Source organism: Podarcis raffonei, chromosome Z (genome assembly GCF_027172205.1).
Source record: "Podarcis raffonei isolate rPodRaf1 chromosome Z, rPodRaf1.pri, whole genome shotgun sequence".
NCBI classification, from domain to species: domain Eukaryota; kingdom Metazoa; phylum Chordata; class Lepidosauria; order Squamata; family Lacertidae; genus Podarcis; species Podarcis raffonei.
In genome coordinates this window covers 49,279,362-49,293,339 of record NC_070621.1, presented here as the reverse complement: position 1 = coordinate 49,293,339, position 13,978 = coordinate 49,279,362, and the positions used below count along the sequence as shown (strand labels likewise).

At 40.8% G+C, this 13,978-nt stretch overlaps 1 protein-coding gene across 1 annotated transcript in view; it reads right to left on the bottom strand.

Annotated features, from left to right (window-relative positions):
• The window catches only part of STK26 (serine/threonine kinase 26), a 39,424-nt gene that overhangs the window by 12,217 nt on the left and 13,229 nt on the right, over positions 1-13,978 (bottom strand). The window contains exons 3-4 of the mRNA XM_053374664.1: positions 6,527-6,757; positions 2,253-2,309 (exon numbers count right to left, since the gene is read on the bottom strand). Coding sequence (XP_053230639.1) covers positions 2,253-2,309; positions 6,527-6,757 — 288 coding nt within the window. The remainder of the gene's footprint in view (positions 1-2,252; positions 2,310-6,526; positions 6,758-13,978) is intronic.

Sequence of the window (13,978 nt, the reverse complement as noted above, 5' to 3'; positions counted from 1 at the left end):
TTTGACTAATATAGCCTTTTAGAGAAGATGGCAAGAACACAGAACCATGGTATTACCTTCCCAAAAATACATCCCACCTCACAGAATAGTAATAATTTAATTTATTAGATTTATACCCCAACACCTTCCTGCAAAGGAGACCAGGGCTCACTATTAAACTACACTATGTATGGGCAACTGCCTCCATTGGCAGTAATATACTGTACAGTACAACAGCTGTGAGGATTTAGGTAAGAGGTTCATAAGACTGTGAGCCACAAACTAGGGCTGATTTGCACTATTATCACTCTCTAACACATCACTTGAGGATCTGCAGCCGAACATGAGTCAAATTCTGTTTACTGTTTGTTTCGATTTCCATTCTGCCCTTCATCAGGTTGTAATGTGCTGTTTGAGGTGAAGTGATCTGAATTGTGGGCCATTTACCATGTCATGCTTTAGTCAGTGTTTAGAGCTATAGCAATCAACACACATGGATTTGTGTGTATATGAACCATAGCCCTCAAAAATCTGTTCCATTGTCCCTAGTGGACAACTGCCCCCAAACTCAGCAAACAGCAAGGCTTTTCTTACCTTTCCAAATTCCAGCTGAGAAAATCAGAAGGTGGCTGTTAGGGTTGCACTGAGTGCTACTTATGTGCAGAGACCACTTGTAATTCTATGCTGTTGAAATTCTAGTGGGATTAAGGCACAGTTTGTACAGAGCTTGCAAAAATGTCATGTTGCTCAATGTTAATAATATTTCAGGATCTCATAAGCATAAACACTGAGCAGCATTATCTTACAGGAAAAGGGTGGGTCTTATATAGGGCTGTGGTGGAGCTGGACTGGGGGATAGGGGAAAACCACACATCACCACCCAAAGCGCTTTGCTTTTTTAGTCCCTCCTAGGCTGCATCCGTCGTGAACACTGTGTTTGTCATAAGTAAAGGGCCCTTTCATGGCTTAAATTTAAACTGCCAAAAATGGAAAAACCAGGTCAGTTTCAACATTGAATATTAACCATGCTTTTGCTTCCATAGCACACTCCTGGAATCTGCTTCCAAAAAAAACATTTCTGTGTATTCAAAACTGGTAAAACATCTCACCTTTCAGTTTATTAATGAAACTTGTGTTTTGACAGCAACAAATCTTCCTCATACTGAAAAGTAGAAGGTGTGGTACACTTTTTGGTAATATATTGTTTTTTAAGACACAAGGTAGACAACCTGAACTCAAACTCATCTACAACTAGACATAAAGGAACACTGTAGTCATTACACCAAGAGGAGCATTGTGCCACAAAACAGACAGCTTCTCTCCACAGAAAAAAAGTGTTTGAGTTGGATCAGGGAATCACAGGCCATGCCCAGACACTGAGTCATTTGGTAGCTTCAGTCAAAATCCTCTGAGCTTCAGTACACCAACTGCAAGTAGAAGGAACCATTGCCTAACTGACAAGAGTCCTATTACTACTACTACTACTACTGCAATGACGACGACTACTATAAGTGCAACTGACAATTTACACAAAGCAGTTACAAAATGACATATCCCCTTCTTGGAGGAGGGAATGATCTACAGAAAAGTTACATAATGCTCTGAACATTAGCATATTAAGGAGATGATCTGGCTTCAGTGTTGAGATTTCAGAACTGTGAATTAAATTTAATGATGACTTCTGTCATAAATTACACTTGAAACCTATTCCTTGACATGGATATTTAAACTTCTTGAAAAAGGAAGTATGTTCACTGAAAAAACTTCAAAAACTATCAACTCATAAATTATAAAAAGAAAGAAGTCACACTCTGAATATTAAGAATGTTATTACTAGATCAGTGGATTGCTGTTATACAGTGGTACCTCGGGTTACATATGCTTCAGGTTACAGACTCCACTAACCCAGAAATAGTACCTCGGGTTAAGAACTTTGCTTCAGGATGAGAACAGAAATCGTGCTCCAGCGGTGCGGCAGCAGCGGTAGGCCCCATTAGCTAAAGTGGTGCTTCAGGTTAAGAAAAGTTTCAGGTTAAGAACGGACCTCTGAAACGAATTAAGTACTTAACCCGAGGTACCACTGTACTTTGAATTGCTTTACCCATATTTGATTGTTATTGTAATGATGTACTGAGTTGCATTCTTGTTGCTTTGAAATGAGCTACTTTTGAGCATTTTTACATGGAAAAGTAGCATACAAATTTTAGTAATAAGTAAGAATGCAGAAGCTAACTAGAAAATGAACAAGGCACAAACCATTAGAAGACACTTACCAGATCCAGTGCTGATCCCCCACCTAAGTATTCCATGATTATCCATAACTTTGTGCCCTAAAAATGAATGCAGATAAAGTGTTAGGCTTTTCAAAAGAGATTAGTAGATCAGCTCACTTCATCAAGTCTGTTCAACTTCCAAAACGTTCAGAAACCAAATCGAAGCTTCTGGTTGGCTGCAGGAAGCTCCTGCAGCTAATCAGAAGCTGTGGAAGCCTCGTTGGATGTTTGGGTTCCAAAAGAACGTTCGCAAACCAGAACAATCACTTCTGGGTTTGCGGCGTTCGGGAGTCAAGGTATGACTGTACAATGATAATCTTAGCATAAGAGTGGAACATCTATCAATAAAAACAGAGTTAGAGCCACTATTCCATTTTCCCTTTGCACCACCTGATCATCCATCCTGAGAGAAAAAAGTGCATCTGAAAAGCTTGCATGATGAACTGTGAATACTAACTAATCCTGAAGAAAGGTATTTTAATCTCTTCAAATACTGCTCCAATGACAAAGTTTTACCACTCAAGATATTTGCATCTGAACCAAATGGGCTATTTATACAGCTATGAGACTGTCAGTTAACCATTTCCAGGTGAAAATGCTATAATGTGAAAGTATGCTTCTTCTTTATAACAGAAGACTTCCTCCACTTATTTTGAACTGTTTCATTCTCTGGCATCAATATTATATATTTGGCTGTTGTAATGAATCTGGAAAATGCTACATGGAAAACAGGTGAACTGCATTCCACCTATAAAGGATCCTAACAGTATAGTCATTAACAAGTTCCACTGAGCTCACTTGGATTTACCTTCTAATAAGTGGGTTTGCAATTGGAATTGTTGAGACTATTTTATTAACTGGCATTTCAAGAGCAAAATATATATACACACAACCCTCAAAAAACACTTTTTATATGTATGTGTGCCTATGTGCACGTGGAGAGAGAAGAGAGACAGAGAGGGAGGGAGGGAGGGAGGGAGAGAAAACGAATAATCCTGGTCTGATTTTTAAAGTATTATTTGAGGTCTATTTTTAATAATAAAGACCATAAACAAATTGTCATATTAATTCTGCTCATGACATGAATTACATAAACAGTATTACCAACATAACCATGTGATATTTACAAAAAAAAGGGCAGCTATTAGCAAAATAAAAAACAATGATAACACATGCTACTAAATCAACATTTGATCATCTCCTTCATACACAGGCAGAATATAGATTTTAGAACAAATATAACTGGTCTTAATCAAACATTTCAATTATTAGTTACAGATACTCAGAGCTATCAGCATGATTAAGGGCTTCAAATGAAGGAAATTAACTGATAAGAGGCAATAGCCTCTCCACAAGAACGTCAGACAAAAGATTTGTCAGCAATTTATTTCTATCTAAGGCTGAATTTTAGCCCAGTTCAATTTTCTGAATGCACACGAAATACGGATGTAATTGAACAAGCAAATAAAGGGGCAGGGCAGCCATACTCCATGTCCAGCACTGAATAGAGCACAGTTTGTTGAGAATCATGAAGGATTAGAGACTGTATTTATACTATGAAGGCTTGTTCCAATGGTCAGAATTAAGAGGGAAGGCATTTGCTACTTTTAGCACTTTTCACAAAGCCCAACTGTGCTAGGAAGAAAAACCTGCAATGAGAACTCATTCTCAGGCTAACACTGTGTGGGCCACACAGATACCTTTTGATGGTTTGAGTGCAATCTGCTTGCAGAGCCAAAATAAGTACTGTTTTTCCAAGAATGCCTCAATGAAGTCTCAACTATAAACTGTAGCTGAATGTGTATAGTTTTCACCTAGGCATCCAAGAACACTCCTTGGAAGTTACTACAGGACAAGAAAGTATAGCCTGTATACAGAGCAGAGGACAGCGCCTAATTATTGAATTTTGAATGATTTTTTGGTTAAAATTATGACGTGTTAGAGCAGGGACATGGAATCTCCAGCCCAGGGACCTAATTAGGTCCATCAAGCCTGAGAGTTTAGCCTGCCAGGCAGTTTTGCACAAACCGTGGCCACTTTCCTCACACCTAATGCCTAATGTCAGGTGCAGAAACATTCCAAGTCATGGCTAAATTGAAAAATGAGCACACACTAAATTTGCTCAATTCCTCCTTTAAATCACCAACTTGAATTGAGGTTGGCAGTATGAAAGATCTGCCCTTGAAGGGGCTTGCTATAAGCACCAATTAGGTGGCTGGCGCTTACAGCAAACCCTGCTGAGATCTGCTGTGCTACACAGTTCCCAACTGGGAACTCTGAAGTGCAGTTGATCTCTGCCCAAAGCAAGACTTGCCACTTTCAGCAGGTATCTTTGCTTGCAACCTCACTGGACTTCAAGACAGGCTGCAAAGATCTAAAGGAATCAGAAACACATTTAAGAACGTGGTCCCAATTATTTCTTTTGAAGTTGGGTCATCTGACATTAGGGTTAAAAAAATATTTCCATTGTAATTCCTGCCAAAGTGTCCTGGTCTGTAGAACCTTGGCAATTTGTGGTAAGATTGTGCTGTGATGTTTCTGTTCAATATCGTATGTTTGACTTTTCTGCATGTTATAAGTACTTGTGAAACCACACAGAATACCAGTCATAAGCTCCCTAAAGTCACTGACTGATTTTTCATAACAGTTTTACATTTTATTTTTTTTAGTATGGAAACATGGTTTGCTATTTTAAAAATACAGCCATTGAGGAAATGCAATTTGTTGCATTAGTTGAAATGTCTGATCCTAACTGGGGGCAGGACCAGGGAAGGCAGAACAGATTACCATCTTCCCACAGGCATGCACACCCAAGTGCAGTGTGTTAATGAGGACATTTTTGCTGGCATGCCAATGATCCAATTCTCCCTTGAGGATGAAATGGCTTCTCCTCTTCTAGCTTAGGCACCAGAACAACCACCAGACATCTCCACAGAAAAGTCCCAGCTTTCTGCCAAGCAGGGAGAATGTGGTTCTTCTGTAAAACCTTTAGGGAGGGCCTACTGGATTACTACTGAGTGTGATTCTGAATGTGCTGTTCTAGCAGTGGTCCTGTGTCTTACTAGCTTAATGTATACCAATTTATTTTAATATTCTTTTACTTCAACTTTATCTTTCTTAGCAGTCTTCTTTAAAGTGAGATGTAGCTATTTTAGAGAATAAATGAAATAAAAAGGAGCAGACTCCTGAAGTCACACAGCAAAGGATTAAAATACAGTTTGCTTCCTTACATAAAAGAAATAAAATGATTTAGGATGCTTGCTTCTGCTGTATAAGGAGAAGTGGTGTGTGTGTGGAGAGAGAGAGAGAGAGAGAGAGAGAGAGAGAGAGAGAGAGAGAAATCTGTGTATGTGTTGAAAGGGGTTGAGAGAGTGGTAACTGTGTTACGCAGAAAGATAAACATCTCAGGCTCAAACAAGTATGTATGAAAATAACTGAGGGGAAGAGGGAATGGATTTGATAGGAGAGAACAAAGCATTAAAAAACTTTTTTTTAAAAAGAAAGACACCAGACAGGTAGCTTTCCACCCCACTTCTTTGTCTTAATATTCTCTAATTCCACATCACCCCTTTGGGAAACTCTTCATCTTCTCACAGTCCGCTCTATCCCTTCCCATATCTGTTGCTCCATGCACAGCATCTTCATGGAGAGCAACACATCGGCAAACAATGGGAATTTTTGAAAACTTGTGGATTACTGAGGGTACAGAGGAGTGCCACTGGGAGGAGCACAGAGAGAAGAAAAGAGATGGTGCACCTGTAGCAGCAAAACCAGACTTCTTCCTCTGCCCCACCTGCAATAAAACTGCTGTAAATCTCCAACTCTTTGACTTTATCCCCGAAGGTGCATTCCTCCATTGTCTCCAGAGACAGATAGATGCCAACAAGGGGAGTGAAATGATTTGGTTTCAAAGTCCATCAATAAAGAGTATTGCTAGTTTGTTTTGGGTTTTTAATCCAAGCTTTAAATGTATTTTAAAATCAATAAAAACACAACTAAAGAAGACAACTGGCCAGACAAACAACTGGAAGGTGTGAGTTGAAATGTCTTTACAATTTTTGACCACACCAAGACCTTGGAATGCAAACTTCAGAACCACAATACGAACAGACCGAACTCAAACTCTATCCTTCACCCACAAAATGTGGTACCTATTTTTTTAAAAAAAAATCTGATAGCATTCCATGGGTCTGCATCTCACAACATTAATCTTGCTGTTTTCAAAGAAAAGAATTGCATTTTTCCAGTAGACATGGAGCAACCATAAGAATTACCTTTAGATAGGAGCCATAGTACTTTGTTACGTAAGGGCTGTCACACTGGCTTAGCACAGTTATCTCTTGCTGGATGTCTTCTATTTCATCTTCTGCCTCCTCCAGGTCTATGATTTTTATAGCAACCACTTGTTGTGTCCGATTATCAATTCCTTTGAAGACTTCTCCAAATGAGCCTTTTCCAATACGTTCCAGTTTCGTGAAGAGTTCCTCAGGGTCAGCTCTATGATTCTGAAGGGAGTGGGAGGAGGGCACAAAAAGAAAATAGTAAGTGAGGTTTCTGCCTTTTCTCTCTCCAAGACTGAGGATTTTAATTCATATAAAGGGAATTATAATAAAGAAGGGGGATATACTGACTAGCACTGGGTGATATTATCAATATATCACCCAGGACCAGTATGGGGGGGAGGAGAGACTGCAATGACAGCTTCACTCAGTGGTATATGGCTGGTGAAACTGTCACAGCTCTTGAGCCCCTCTGCCTCCAGTGCCTGGCCAAGGAGCCCCGGGTTCCCTGCCAGCCGTGTGTGAGGGGAGCGGGGGTGGGGTGGGGGACTCATAGCTGGCTCCCCTGCCCCCAGCAAAGCCTGGCCAAGGAGTCCCAAGTCCTCTGCCGGTTGAGTGCAAGCGGTGGAGGACTCGGGGCTCCCCCAGCTGAGGAGCAGGCTGGGCCAGCTTTATCGGCCACAGCCCACAAGGTGTGAAGGGGAAAGTGCCTCAGCTCCCAATGATGAGAGCTACGGCAGTTTCACCCAGCACCTTGTTGGCTGAGGCCAATGCAGTTTTTTACCGCGATGCTTGGCTGCAATACACCGTGATGTTGAAAACTCAACATTGCCCAGCCATAATACTGACAAGTCCACCCTGACATTCAGCACCAAATAAATCCCAAATTCTTTAAACTAAGCCAAGTGTGTGTGTGATCTCCTAATCTTTGTGTAACATTTCACACAGCTTGAAGGGATGGAAAATGAAATGGTAATGAAAAGTGATGGAAAGTTCTCTCTGACCACAACAGCAAGAAAACTGTCTTGTAATTGAGGCAAGAATCTGCGTAAATTACTAATCCCATTTATTAGCATGAACTGCTAATTTCATTATTTGATATTAGTCACACAGATTTCCGAATCCCTCAAAGATAGTCTTTTTAATTACAGTCACCAATTGCAGCTGTGACACTACCCTGCTGAAGGAAAATCAGCAAAAGATTTGTGTATTTTAGAAAGGACTGTGAGGAACCTTAGCAACAACTCAGGAAAGTTATAATAATGAAAAGAAAAGCTTCAGATTGTCACAGCAGCAATAATCTACCATTAACTGGGGGCATGTGATCATTGTCTACAAAAGGAGGGACTTATTAAAATTCTGTCTGTGAACAATAGATAACCACAAAGTACATGCATACATAAGATGGAAAAATCACCCATCATGTCTTTGTGAGGTTCAAAAAACCAAAACCCAGTCAAAGCAATTTATGTAATTTCCAGCAAAACCAACAAAAAGAGAGCCAGCATGGTGTAGTGATTAGAGAATGGGATTGGTACCTACAAGACCAGGGTCCCAGTCCCAACTCTGAGTGACTTGGCCAATTTCTGCTTTCAGCCTAACTTGCCTCATGCGGTTGTCATGAGGATAAAATGGGGAGTGTGTGTATGCTAAGAACCATGAATGCCACATTAAACTCCTTGAAGAAATTGAAAAAGATATATATGTAAAAGTAAGATTTAGCTAGGTAACTCATGTTTTTCTAGTTTATATAAAAAATAAGATTTTATTAAGATTAATGTTAAAATAGATTAGTGTTATCTTCAATGAAATTCACAAAATAACCAATCAACCCACAGCTGGCTATGAATTTATTTTTGGTTTCTAATAAGAGCATTGATGGTAACAACAAGGACCTGATACAGTGGTACCTCTAGATATGAACGGGATCCGTTCCGGAGCCCCGTTCGCATCTAGAGGTAAACGTATCTAGTGACGGTGTGTCTGCGCACGCACGCGTTGCTTTTCACCGCTTCTGTGCATGCGCGTGACGTCATTTTGAGCGTCTGCGCATGCGCAAGCGGCAAAACCAGGAAGTAACGCGCTCCGTTACTTCCGGGTTGCCGCAGAGCGCAACTCGAACGCGCTCAACTTGAAGCAAATTTAACCCGAGGTATGACTGTAGGTCATTTGTTAATGGCAGTATGTCCAACCCTTGCTAAACTACTTCTAAATAAACTGGTATTTAATCTCTTAAAAATATAATTGCAGCCTTTAGTATTATTAATCTTAAACGTCAGGGTTGAACTAGAGTCCTTGAGCCATGCAGTTCAAATGCTTTGTCGTTAGACTATAGATTCTTCCTACTGGAGGAGAGAGGATAGGAAATGCTATGAAGGAAAAATAATGCAAATGGTTGAAAATGCTCCTTCCCCTTAAAAAAGCTCAGTTGAAGGCTACATCGTGTTACATTTCTAACTGGCCCTTCCTTCAAAGAATGGGGATTTGAACCCTGGTCTTCCTAGCCTCCAGTTAACATTCTAAGCCATGGGTAGGCAAACTAAGGTTCACGAGTCGGATTAGGCCCAATTGCCTTTGGATCTAGCCTGTGGATGGTTTGGGAATCACCGCGTGGATCACCAGCGCACGTGCATTCTTTCCCTCTCCCTCCCTCTCCCTCCCACAGCAGTAGTGGCGGCGCTACCTCCCTCCCTCCTCCTGGTTTCTCCTCGCCCTGCCTAGAGGAGGAAGGGGGCTGGGCTTTGTTGGTGCCAGCATCAGCAGCGCTCGAGTGGCTGCCATTTTAAGCAGCCCCTCTCCGGAGCCCTTTCGCGCGCCGCTCATCGTCCCTCCGCCGTTGCTGCCAGCCCCTGCTGCTCGCAAGACACAGGTAAGCAGCTACTGGGGCTCGTGGTGCTCTTGCATCTCCCCCCCCCAAAAAATATAGTCCGGCCCCCCACAAGGTCTGAGGGACAGTGGACCGGCCCCCTGCTGAAAAAGTTTGCTGACCCCTGCCCTAAGCCATCACACTGGCTATGCTACTAGATGCTGGACAGTAACATTTTGCAACCCAGGAGTTATCTTTCCCAGGAACTTTCCTCAGCCCTTTGCAAATACAGAATTGCAAAGGCCCAGGGAACTTATGCACTACAAACAAGGCCTGAACCTGGAGCATGTTCCAATTTGTACTTTTTTTTAGTACAAGCCGCAGCAGTTGTGCAACATTCCCAGCTTGCCTAATTGTTCCTCTTTAGAAACCAGCTGATAATTGCATAGACTATTTCCTTCAGCGCTAAAACTGTTCTAAAGCCTCATGGAATTTTCCACTTCTAACTCTTCATCCCCAGCTGTACCCCACCCCAAGGACTGGATGCTACCAGAAAAAGGCAAGGGTACTGCTGCAAGAGGAGAATCAGGATGCTTGTAAAAAATCACCTCTCAAAGATAAAGAAACCAGCAGGGATTTTTCTTTTCAAGTTTACAAGGAAACATGTGTCAGTTTCCTAGATGTTTAGAAATAATGTAGGTTTTTCCAAAACTAGATATACTTTTAGAATCTCCCACTTTAGAAATCTGTTTAAAGACTGTTAGCAGCTGTATGCAAACATCATCTGAGTTGAAATAAAAAAGGCAAACATAACCAAATTCAGTAATCCAGCATTTAGCAAGGACTTGTTTCCTTAATCATTACATAAACCAGCAAAAACGTAACATTATGTGTCAGTGATGCTCTTTGCTATTCAATACACTATGAGGGATAAAAGGGAAGCCAGCCATTCTAGGAGAAGACCCCCTGAACGCAATAGACCTAAGTACCTTGATTTCAATAGGCCTCATCTGAGTATGACTTAATAGTGCAAACATCATAGGGTTGTCCTCTTTTTCAGGTCTGGTTGCAACATGAGCTTTTTCCTGGACAGGTCCTCTTTTTCAGGATTAAAATTTCTGTCCAGGCAGATTTTTAAAATTTGGCAAAATGTGCTGGTTTTTGGTTTGTTTGATTTTTTTGTTTACACTAATCCAAGATTTTTTTACAAAAGATAAATACAATTTTTAAAGCCTCATGCATCACGCTCCCATTTCTCACTGTTTTTCATAAATGGAATATACATGTTAAACAGTTTAATAAATTGTTCTGTGCACACTTATGTTCACAAAGGTGTATGTGGCAAGTGAGAGAGAAATATGTATTATTATTATTATTATTACATTGAAAGTTAAGAACATTGCTACTAACAATATATCTATCACAGCTTCTATAGCTGTAAGAGCTCTGTAGTTAAAAGTAGAAGTTGGCAAATGTGTCCTCTTTTTTTGCTCTTCAAAATATGGCAACCCTAAAACATCATGATAGTCGATGTCACATGTTCCATGACAAAAAAATACTTTTTTCAGTGGCAAGTAACTCTGAACAAAACAATAAGAAGTGACAGAATTCTGAAAACAATAAATAATCCTGCACACACTGTCTAAATTAGCAGCACTTGCACTGAAGAGTCACTATCTACACTGTCACTTTGAAAATCCTCCATAAGAACATAAGCAGAACCCTACTGGACCAGAACAAGGATCCATCCAGCCCACCACCCTGTTCTCACAGCGGCCAACCACAGGCCCATGGGAAGCCTACAAACATAACTTGACCACAACATTACACTTCTCTCCTGCAGTTCTCAGCAACTGGCATTCAGCGGCATGCTGCCTCCATGGAAACTAATGCAGCAGGCAGTTTGTTCATGGCCAGAAGCAATGTTAGCAGGAGACCTGCCTGCACTTCCCCATTCCCGCGTTTAGCAGGACCATTCTTTTTGTGCTCCCATTGTTTGAGACAAAATAGCAGGGAAAGTGCCCTCAATTATTCCAGCTCCCCATGGCATTTGCAACTGCGTGAACTCAAGCCAATGATCCCCAGCAGCCAAGAGTGAAAGCGAACAAACATCTTCGTAACTTGCAGGATTAACATTCAGGGGTTCATCATTCTGTGTCAATCATTAAGCCTAGCAAGAATCATGTATCAAAATATTCTTGGTGAGAAGAAGCCACGGTGCTTCTCACTGGAAAAGCACCCCTCCAATTTGTCATTCCCTTCAGCCTCCAGCAAGAATACTGTTCCCCATACACTCATCCACAAAGAGAACACTTCCCAAAATGGACAATGTTTTGGGGATTCTAAACTTGTCCTGGTTCATCAGTGTCCACTGGATGATACCAGATTGTGATTTTTTAAGCTTGATGGGGCTGGATCTCAGAGCTTGTCAATATATGAGACCTTTATTTGTAGTTTTGCAACTGAGCATATTTTTAAAAATTACACAGATGAAAGTCATCAACTAAAGCAGCTAAGTTAAAGAAGATTCTCCTAAGGGTAGAGGTGAGTTTGCACAATTAAAAGTCAAAACAAGAAGTTCATAACTCCACAGCCCAATTTTGCCTTTCAATTTGCATTTTGATCCATCATGACATTCTAAGGATCTCTTAAGAACCATAATTGTAGCAGGACAGTTATTCTTAACTTTGTGCTTACAGTACAAGCTATTCTATGTTATTTATTTTGGGGTCGCAGAGGGGCCTGAAAGGCAACTCCCTAGGGAAGATTAAAATATTCATTTCAGGAATGTTATTTAAGTAGGATAGAAAACTAGAGATGGAAAATTGCCTATAAACATAGATCTCCAGAGAACACACGAACCCACTAGAACTGCCTTCAAGAAGCCATAAACTCTCAAGCTCCATTCCCCTTCTGTAATGTGGGGAGGATACTGACCTAACTTGATCTTACAGCTTGCAAGGAGGTTTGTGAAGCACTTTGAAGCCTTTCAAGTGCAAGATGGTAAACGCTATAAGTAATCATCAATATGCCTTTAGAACCATATTAAGACTTTCAAAAAAAACAATTCATACATTTTATGATGTCAGTTGAACCCTCAACTTGAAGCAAATCCTAGCTACTTGAAAGCTACTTTATGCCCATCAGCATGCAGAGATATTAAAATAATACTACAAAATTTAGAATAAATTTAACTGTGGATAATGTGCCTAGCCTATAAAGCAAAGTCTTCCTATCAACAAACACTAAGGGAAGTTTGAAAGCAACAAGGAAGCACAACCCATATTCTCTTTTCTACCTCACCCCCCAAAGTATGGGATTACAGTGGTACCTCGGGTTAAGTACTTAATTTGTCCCAGAAGTCCGTTCTTAACCTGAAACTGTTCTTAACCTGAAGCACCACTTTAGCTAATGGGGCCTCCTGCTGCCGGAGCCCGATTTCTGTTCTTATCCTGAAGCAAAGTTCTTAACCTGAAGCACTATTTCTGGCTTAGTGGAGTGTGTAACCTGAAGCATATGTAACCTGAAGCGTATGTAATCCAAGGTACCACTGTATGATACTTTTGACAGACAGCAAAATAAAAATTGGAGGATTATCTCTATGTTGTGGACTCTTCTTCATTGGAGGTTTTTAAGCAGAAGCTGGCTGGTCATCTGTCATGGATACTTTAATTGAGGTTCCTGTGTTGCAGGCAATTGGACTAGAAGACCCCTGGGTTCCCTAACTCTACAACCTTTTTCAGCCCAAGGACCACATTCCTGTGTGGACAACTTTCCAGGGATGCCAGTGGTGAGCAGGGTCAGAAGCAGAATTGCAACAAATGTGACTCTTACCTTTTTATGTTAGGTGACATTGCAGCCATGCCAGAGGTTTCTACACCCCCCCCCATTCAACCACTACCTCAAGGTCACAGTTTAAAAATACATTCCATCCGGGCAACAGCACCCATGGAGTGTGTGGAACTGGGCTGGTGAGAGGAGGTGTATCTTGGGAGGCACCCCAGGACCTGGAGGGCCACATTTGGCCCCCAGGATTGAGGTTACCCATAACTGGTCTATAGTTCTCTCCATTACAATAAAAAACACAGCAGTTATCTGTAAGCTAGTGAAAGGATCATATCCACCATGTTCAGGGAAGCCTTAGCAAAACAAATATTTACAGAGAGTTTAAGGATATCTGTCATGTCAGTATCTTCACTGGAATGTTCTTGAGATGTGACACTGCCCAATAACCTGGTGATTCTTGTTTGAGATTTCACACCCCTGTCATGAGTTGATATTCTGTTGTTCGCTTGTAACACTCCCATATTCTACCTTAATGTGCTGAGAAATCTTAGCTTGCCCAGTAGAAGAATCCTTTTGTTTAATAGGTTTTTTTCTTATAGTAATACCTGCATTGGAGTCATGAATTCAGTTGTGCAAAATATGGAATACAAACTACAGTAGGTAGCCTCAAAGAAAGAGTAGACAAGGAACTATTACCACACAGGTGGAGAGATGAAACATGAAGCAGTATGACTTGCAACAAGGAAATCTCTTTAACCTTTGTTATATTTCATTGTTTTACTTCCTTCATTAGTTTGGGTCAGGAATACTTTTCAAGATGACGAAATCTAAATCTACATGAAGATATTTACCAA